The sequence below is a fragment of the Limulus polyphemus genome, unplaced genomic scaffold (assembly GCF_000517525.1).
Source record: "Limulus polyphemus unplaced genomic scaffold, Limulus_polyphemus-2.1.2 Scaffold91, whole genome shotgun sequence".
In the NCBI taxonomy this organism is placed as follows: domain Eukaryota; kingdom Metazoa; phylum Arthropoda; class Merostomata; order Xiphosura; family Limulidae; genus Limulus; species Limulus polyphemus.
Genome location: NW_013665701.1, coordinates 72,588 through 82,413, shown reverse-complemented (window position 1 = coordinate 82,413; position 9,826 = coordinate 72,588). Strand labels below are relative to the sequence as shown.

At 36.2% G+C, this 9,826-nt stretch overlaps 1 protein-coding gene across 1 annotated transcript in view; it reads left to right on the top strand.

The window, feature by feature from the left end:
- Positions 1-9,826, top strand: part of LOC106468761 (cytochrome b5-like) — a 32,001-nt gene that overhangs the window by 15,396 nt on the left and 6,779 nt on the right. Inside the window, exons 4-5 of the mRNA XM_013929205.2 lie at positions 1,366-1,395; positions 8,570-8,613. Coding sequence (XP_013784659.1) covers positions 1,366-1,395; positions 8,570-8,613 — 74 coding nt within the window. The remainder of the gene's footprint in view (positions 1-1,365; positions 1,396-8,569; positions 8,614-9,826) is intronic.

Here is a 9,826-nt window from a genome sequence, read left to right as displayed (position 1 = left end):
CGGGGGGGGGGTGCTTGGACCCTCTTATGAACACTGTCCCGTCTGAGGCCCTTGGTGGAACAGTGTTCCACATCCTCTTCGTAATTCCATGGGTAAGTGGAATTTTCCTTGCCCACTTGGTTGGGGAGTGAAAATGACTGTTCGTAAATCCAGACCAGATGAGTTCTGGACTTTAGATGGAGTATGGCATATATGATCCTGTCAATCCAAGCCTGGGATGTAGCCTTTTGGATTTCTTCAGGTTGATCAGAAGGATTGTCCACTTTGTTGTTACTTTCTTTCTTTTATAAATCTGGTTGTTCAAAATGCATCATTCTGTGGCTGCTGGTGGGGATCCTATCACAAAGATATGTATATATTTGCAATCCCACTGCCCTTGCCACCAATGGGGGATATGGGTACCATGACCCCTTAAATCCAGCCCCAAGTTGTGGAACCTTGGCTGTGTGGTTAGGGCTTGCCCATCATACTTACTTGTGTAATATACCACCTTTTTCCCTTTTCTTTAGTTCTGGGTGTAGAGCATACCTGTTCTGGATGTAGTGCAGTTTCCCTCACTTGGGTACCACTTCTTGTGGTACACCTTTGTTCTATGCAGATGCTTTCTGTATGAAATATGCCCTCACCGGCCACTCCACCTTCTCAATGTGGGATTCTAGCTATAAGTGTCAGTGGAGGTATATATGTTTTGGAAGTTATCATACTTACCTCCGCTGACACTCTCCCTCCCTTCCTCCCCACTAAGAGCCAGTGTTAGTGACCAAGATGGGGTAAGTCTCCAAAAAAGTGATTATATTGCTGAGATACAGTATTTATATACAGTATCTGCAGAGAGGGCGTGTAAGGGCTGGTGTAAAGTTGTGCAAATCAGATAATGCTGAGGGCAGTCAAGTGGGGTATAAAGATTGGAGCAAGTGAACAGAATGTTTAGATGGTAAAGATGAAGATCGAGAAATAGCTATAAGTGTCAGCGGAGGTAAGTATGTTTGGAAGTACATTTTCAGATTAAGCAAATGATAACTTTTTTGTTTTTAAAGCTATTTAGTTTTGATATTTTATGTCTTCATTTACAGAAAAATGTCATTTCACCAGTTCCTTTGCTATGATGCAGACTCTATACATACATCAAGATATTTTTGTTATTACAAAAATACTTGTTAAACCATAAAGTGAATAATTCTTAGGAAATAGCCTATTATTTTGTAAAATCAATAAAACTATTAATCAACATAAATAAAACCTGTGCATGGTAATTTCTATTTCTAGGTACTATACATTTGTTCCTAGTATTACAGGTAAATAAAAATTTCCTTACTGCTAAGGCACTTGTAAATTGTTAACACTTTTATTTTTTGCATATTTCAGGAAGATCGTAAGAAACTGCAAGATGTTCAAGTGAGTTTATATTTTTTCTTATTGTTTGATTACTGTGTGATAAGAAGCAGCATACTTTAACATTTAAAAATTACAAGCATATGTACCACCATATAAAAAAAAAATTTGAATGTTGGTCATATAGAATATTTACGAAAATACTATTTTAGGAACTTGTTAATCATTATAATCCAAATGCAAGCTAGTAAATGTGGAGCCTACATTGAACATGTGATGAGAAAAGGGATTATGGGAACAAATTTTCATCATTAGTCTTTAAATAAATGAATCAGTTATTTGGCAATCAACTGATTTTGTACTTTTTTTTTGGTTACATGTAAAATTTTGGGATACCCTATATATTCATATATACACAGTCATAGACCTTGTATATTCATATATATAAACACACACACATAAACACACAGCTCAAAGTAAAGTATGTCTCATTTGAACATACATACGTTTTCCTCTGTATATCCTTAAAACATATGGAACACTTCATACAATTTATTTGGTACTTTTTGAATTTTAATATGATAAGTCTTGGTCACTACATTAAGCAGATACTTTTGGTAGTTCTAAGAAATATTAAAAGAGCAGGTGCATATAGACTGGTAAGATGTTTATCATATGGACCAAAGAGATCTACAACTTGGCATTTTTGTTTATCTTTATTTTACAATGGATTTAACAGATCTTGGAAAGTCCTGAAAATTTGTAAATTATTTTCAAGCCTGCAAATTCCTTGAAAAATTGTGATGTAATCAAGAGTTTTGGAAAACAAAATGCCTTCTACAGAATATTTTTATCCACAGATTTTAAAATATCACCAAACAAAAATGTTTTAAACTGATCAAGTATTTCAAATCCTATGATTTATATATCAAAAGATGGCAAAATATTGGAAACCCAATAGGCATAAAAATTGTTTTAAAAATGTTAACTGTAGAAGTTTTTTTCCCACATCCCTCTTAATTTGTCCATTGTAACTCGAAATAGAGATATGTCTTTTGCCTTTTACAGTTTGCTATCCAATAAGCTTTTCATTCAATATCAGAATTTAGCAATTGGTCTAGATTAGGGGTCGGCAATGCAAATAACAAGATGAGTCATTGTTTTCAAATTTTGTAAAAATACAAGAGACTCAGAGCCACAAGTTGCTGACCCCTAGCCTAGATGATGAGAGGTAAAAGATTCTACGAATCACTGTTTTTATATATTGTAAAATACTTTAAAATTTACTGTTTAATTAAATACCAAAAGTTGGCAAAATATTAGAAACCTAATAGGCCTAAGAATTGTTACAAAAACAAGTTAACTTTGGACTAGAATTAATTCTACTAACCCATTTCAATAATGTCACATTTGGATGGATAATGATGCAACATATACATGATGTTCTGTTATTAGCTTCACAGTACCAGGGCTCATCAGGGTGGCTGGGGTACAACAGATATTGTAGTAGTGGCTGAGATGCTATTTATATCATCAACTGCTTGAACAACAACTATTTCAGTGTGAGCTATATTAAGATGAAGAAGTGTAATTTTTATAAATTTTATTTAAGTCATTACAGATTAAAATTAGGCTTATGATTACTATTATTAACACTGGCATATAGTCCGTCAAAAATGACAGGGCAAGTATTACCACCCCCACTACATAGTACACCGTAACCTCACATTTCAGGCTAGGTGATCTCACACTATGTCTTTACTTTAGGCTTATTAAATCAACACTCACTACACTTATAAGGTGTCATAGCACAACCCCCTTGCACCTCCTTCACTAAGGTCATAATGGGTAGACAGTAATTGATCTGTTTTATCTTTATAAATGCATTTTGGCTTTTATGACTTCTCCTATTTCGAGAAGTTATGCGTGATGTGACGTGCACACACTGGCTTTTATATAGGTTAGATTACTTACTCATCTTAATTCAGAGTGTTTGTTATTTATTCATTTATTTTATTATCATTTTATTAAATCTTTGAAAGTGAAAAAACCTGATGAGTGATAAGAGACACTGGGACCAGGCTTCTTGCTAACAAGACTAGTGCTCTACCACTGATAAGATACAAAGAGTAAAAGCTATTTTCTTCAATGTTCACCTATAAATCATTTCAGTATGAGACTGGCAATGAATTAATGATGGAGAAAAACGAAGTCTAGTAGTAATGATGAAGATGGTTGACAAAACACAAAACATTTTTGTTCACAGAAGGTTCAAACATTTCAGAATACACTTATTCCATATTCAGCAAAATCTGAAAGTAATGCTACAATGATATTTATTAACTATTGCTATAGTATCATTAATTACTAATTATTTAGATATTTAGTATAGTGGTAAATGAAAGGAAAACAGATTATAGAAAATCTGTGAATATGTCATGAATTACAGGTTGCTTGAGACAATTATAATTATTCTTAACAAGCAGCTGAATTTTAAGTGTGTAAATATAGAGTAATTTTAGGTCTAAAGAGGTTTGTAGGTTGTTAAAGAGTAGGGCAACCTTTTGCAATGAGTAAACTTTAATGCAGAATTCAAGGTCTGGAGATCCTGCAGTAATGATAGAAAAACTGTTATAAGAAATATTGTGACTTGTGGTTTCACCATGTGAACAAATAGATGAGTTACTGGTTTTAACTAATGGATGACCTGTACCGTTTGATACTCCTAAAATGTTTGTAGATTCTAGTTTTCAAGTGGTGTTTTGTTTTGCCAATGTACGTGACCTTACAGTCACTACATATGTACTTATTCATGAGCTATGGATCTAGAAGTGTAAGTATTTTATCTTTTTATTGAAATAAGTGTTTGATGCAGATTCTAGGTCTATGTATTAGTCTGAGCTGAAATTGAGAGTAGAAGTTTTTCATTTAGGAGAAGAGTCGATTTTTTAATTTCCAAATCCTACTTAACTCTTGTAGTTATTACTCGACTGCCAAGGTTTCTTCCTTTGCCCATCTAAGCATTGTTCTGCTTTTTTTTTTGCTTGCTCCAGTCTTTTATACCACACTCAAGTGCTCTTGGCAGTATTTATCTGGTGACATTCTCCTCCCATGTCAATACACCCTCTATCCTGGTACTGTATATAAGCACCTCATTCAGGTAATGTTATCATTTTTTCTCGACAAAGTGTCACTAATGGGTTTCCAGTAATACAATTATTCAGAGATACTTTGAACGTTATCCGTGTTATCTAGTTGGTTTTGCAATAATATAAAAAAAATTTTTTTATTACGATTGGCAAGCCGATTTATGGTATGGTTTCCTGAATTATTATTTCCAACTTGAAGGCAAATCAGGTCTCTCCTATCCCACCTCTGATATCTTGCATCGCACAACACTTGGATAGGGGGGGGAGTCACTCTCGGTTGAGACTGTCAGCGGTCTTATTCATAGTGAGATGGAGATCTATATTCAGTTCTGTGGTGTTCCTCCGAGGGTCTCTGAGGCTACAATTGAGGGTAATCCTTGACATTCTGGAGAGAATTTAGATTTGCTTTTTCTTGTGCCTTCTTTTAGTATGTTGGCTTTTCAGTCTCCCTGTGGGGCAGTGCTGGGGTGTTTTGGGTTCATATCCCTATGGTGGACGTGGCAGATGGCCCAAAGTTGCTTTGCTCTAACAAAACAAATTTACCTGAAAAAATGTTGTTCCAATCAATGGTAACCAATACAGTCTCTAAGTGACCTGTAAAAAAAAAAAGAGGCCACTTTGGGATAAGCTGCCTTCGATTTGTTTTCTTCTCTTGGTTAATCGAGAGTGTGAGGTTTTTGGCCTTACCCCAGTTGCTTTTGAGCCTGCACCTTACTTGATAGCTGAAAGGTCTGGGTGAACATTTTTAGTTTTCTCTCCATCCATGGATATTGTGGTTCATGTAGGGAGGTTTACTTCTCAGTTACGTGAAGGAACAGTTAGACCTTATATGACACAGTGGTCAAGAACTTCGTGGAAGCATTTTCCAACTCTCAAAGCAGACATCTGCTCCTCGAATTTTGGGGTTCTATGGCGGAGTTGGTAGCTAACCTGAATAAATCAATGTATCCTGATGGGACATGGTAAGTCTATGGACTTACAACTCATTAATGACGAGCTGAATTCATTGTTAACATGCATGTTGGTTCAGTTGTTGGAGTCTCAAATTAATTCGGCCTCTGCATCCCTGACATCAGCCCCATGGCACATTGGTACCCAGAATAGATTCTATCCAAAGGTTCTGCTGCTTGGTCAGATTGACGCCAGCTACGTTGGTGATTGTTGTGTTCCTCCAGGATCTGTGGGGGCTCGGAGCCGAGACTTTCTAGACGTGTGGTAACCTTAACCATGGATCCAGGAGCACTACAGGTCCTTGAGTCAGGATTAGTCATTCAGTTCACATCTTCACCACTATTATTCACCCAACCTGAAGTGTTTCTGTCTCCCACAGATCCTCAGGATTTGGAACTTAGTTCTAGTACTACCAGAGTTTGGTTAGTCTGGGGGTAATGAGAGAGTCATGTCAGTTCTTCTAAGGTTTTATTCCCGTCAGTTGTTGGGCCTCAGAAGACAGGAGATTGTGTCCAGTCATCAATATTTCTTGTCTATATCAATGCCTAGATTCTCCAATTTTCACAAGTTACTCACTCCTCAATCTGAGTTGACATTTTTTTACTGGGATTGTGGATTCAGCTGATCACTATTTCTCACTTCTATGTCCAACCAGATTTCAATCATGGTCATGTTCAGCAAGGGTCTTGAAGGTTATGTTGCCTGCACTGATGCATTTAGAGATGCTAGACAAGGACTTTTTATTCTGGGCTTTCTTTGAAGGCATGGAATTTTCTATGAGCCATGTCTAATCAGATTTGTCACATTTCTATGTCCTTAGCATCCTGGTTGAATTACCTGTTGGAGGAAATTTTATGGACTGGTGTGTGGACCTCCCCAAAATACTTTTAATTTCACATTATTTGCATGCTCTGGCAGTATCTTCATCTGAGAGTTTTTGCCTGCCACTTGTAGCTATCTTAACCATTTCTGCTAGATTATACAGAGAAGGGAGTATTTTCATTGCTACCTTTCAGGGTCTCTTACCTCGTTTTCACAGGATTTCACTCAGTGGCGAGTGTTGCCCAGACAGATGTGCTTTTATCAAACCAATTTCACACTAGCAACCACTAATTCAATATACTTTATACAGGTTGTAACAGGCTCTGTAGAAATTAGGTGTTCCATAAGACCACCTAGAGGCTGACCGGGTGGTATCACTGGCAGGGATGGGCAGGATTCCATTATACTTTACTCATGATAATCTATGAGTGGCAGTCCAGCATAGTACGATGATTAGATTGAGTAAATCAGGGTTGGTTTGCTTTAAAAAATTTATGGAACTTGGTTCACCTATTGCACCATTCCTCGGGACTCCCCAAAGCATATTACCTCCAAGATTCTACTAGTGGAGCTAGGGAGTCCTAACCACACCCAGTTTCCAGTCACTAGGGTGATGGACAGAGGCTTTTCCTCCAGTGTTAGAGTGAATGTCTCCACTCTTAAAGAAGAGGGCAAGGTTTGGGGGCCCTCCTAACATCCTAATCAGATGTTGGTTGGAGTGGCACCAGCCTATGTGGGAGCCTACTCATAATACTAGTTCAGATTTGATCTTGAATATCTGGTTGGATTGAGCATGGCCCTTCTATTTGATAAATATTGGTTCAGTACATTGTTCATGGAAGAGAGTCCACTGTCTTCTCATAATTCTGAATGCAGAGTGATCCCAACCTGGGATCTTGGTTGAGCACAGTTGTTCCACATCCTTTCCATAATTCTGCGGGCAAGTGGAACTTACCTTTCTCACACATTTGGGGATGATGTTGAGTGTTCATAATTCCAGACTGGATAAATTCTGTTTTCTCAGGTTAAATAAGGCATACACGATCCCATCATTCCAAGCCTGGGGTGTTGCTTTTTGGACTTCTTCAGGTAGAGGAGAAGGTTTGTCCACTTCAATGTTGCTTATTTTCGTGTCGTGATTCCAGTGACACAGAATGCATCACTCTATGGCTACAGGTTGGGATCCACTCATAAGTGTGTGTGTATATATATATAGTTTGTGGTCCAATTGCCCTAGCCACTAACATGAGATAAAGGGACCATGGCCCTTTAATTCCAACTCCAAGTAGTGGAACCTCAGCCATCTGGTAGGGGCCTGGCCTATGGTGTTGATAAATTAGGTAAAATTCCACCCACAATACAGGAATTAAGTTTTGGGTGAAGAGCATACCTGTTCTGGATGTAGTATGGTTCCCCCTACTAGGATGCCAATTTTTGTTGACACACCCATGATCTATGCAGATGCTTTCTGTATGAATAATGCACTCACCAGCCCCTCCACCTTATCAATGTGGGATTCTAGCTATAAGTGTTAGTGGAGGTATATTTTTGAAGTTAACATTTTCTTAAATCGAAAAATGTATTTCCAATAATAACTCACACTCTCCCACCCTTCCTCCCCACTTAAGAGCCGGTGTTAGAGACTTTGGATTGAGGCAGTATCGAAAAAGTGATAACATTGTTTTTGGAGTATACATTTTCCCTCATTACTTTCATGTTGGCACAATTCTCCTCTTCAGCCCTATCCCATCACACGTGATTTCTTTGCTGTTTGGATCTTATCGGGAAAGGAGCTGTCTTGTCACACTCTACATTTCTCTTCATGACTTACGGATGGCTCATTTTATCAATTGGTAGAGAGATAAATATTCGCAAGGACAATTGAATGGAGTATAAAAGACTGGAGCAAGAGAGAAAAAATCAGAACAATTCTTAGATGGCAAAGGAAGAAACCCTGGCAGTGAGTAATAGTTATAAGTTTGAGAGTAGGTAAATATTATTGGAAATATATTTTTGATATAAGAAAATGTTAACTTACATTACAGTTTGACTTAGTTAATGGTTTATAGATTAACCTAATTCTTTAAAGCTGGACAAACTTTATGAGATTTCACTGGGATTATGGCCAAAAGTATTGTTAACAACAAGGGTACCAACTGATGATTTAATTCATTCTGTTATAGACTTTATTTTTCTGTGTTTATTGATTTGTCACATACAAGCATTTTAGTCAATATGTTATATTTTACAGGATTGTCTTCAGTAATTTCAAGAAACATTTAAGTAAATTACATTGCTCTTTTACATATTTTTAGGAAAAGAACTTCTGGCCAGAATCATCTAGTAACAATAATAACAGGTATGTAATACAAATCCTAGAACTTTACAAGTATAGCAGTTGTTAAGATGGTATTTTGTGATGGTTTACCCTTTCTTTCACATCTAACTCTCTTTTATTTGTAAACTAAGATTCATCTGTGAAACATGCTCTAGAATTATGCTAGTTTTTAATCTTTTCTTTATCTATAAATTATTTTTATCTACAAATGCAGTAATTTTTTGTTTATGATTGTTTTTTTATCTCTTTGTTCTTGCATCTTATCTTTTCTGATTGATACATGATTTCTTACTTGATTTTAGTTTAAATGATTTGAGACTTCTAAACAAGCAGTAATTTCAATATTACATGCTACTTACTTTGTATTAGAGCATATTTTCTGCATACCTTATGTTTGAACATGGTTTTAGGTATGTGCTTGTAAAGACTAATTAAGAAAAATGAAATGGCAAATAAAAACTAATTTTGCTACATTTTTTTATTTGTCTTGCAAATATATATAGATTAAACTGTTAGTTGAATTCAATTAATATATAAGACTGACAACCTTTGTGCATACACTCAATAAAAATAAAACATAAGCACCAGTGTTTCAATATGCACAATAATTTTATTTGTGTAAGATTAAAAGAAATATGCTTTATATATTTTTATGGACAACATGATCCAACATCTTTAGGAAACAAAGAAGGACACAAGGTTTGTTTATGTACTCGAGTAAATGTATAATTAACATATTATACAGTGGCACCACTTACAGAAACAAACTCCAGAATTCCAATATGGTACATTACCTCCTCTCACATGTATAGCTATTCTCGACCAGTGCTGCCTTCTATATGCAAACTTTTTTCCCATACCACAAGTCTTGAACTCTCACATGCCCCACAATTAACATTGTTCAACTGCATCTCACATGTAAATCATCATGTGACAACCCTCCATCAATAATAGCCCAACACACCCTCCTGATGCATGTGATACTCTCTATAATCAATTCTACCATTAGGCAGTGATTGAGTGCAGATGTTTTTCAATTGTGCTCGTTTTACATGTTCATTTAATTTTGTCTTGCGAAGTAGTTATTTACGTGATTTATTCCTTTACTACAGTTAGTTTTCTGTAGTAGTTTGCTGGAATAACTTACCTTTGTTTATCGATTTTTTTCTCACTTTTACCACTACTTCGATTACCATTACACAGGTTACAGGTCTGTGTGTGTGTGTGTGTGGGG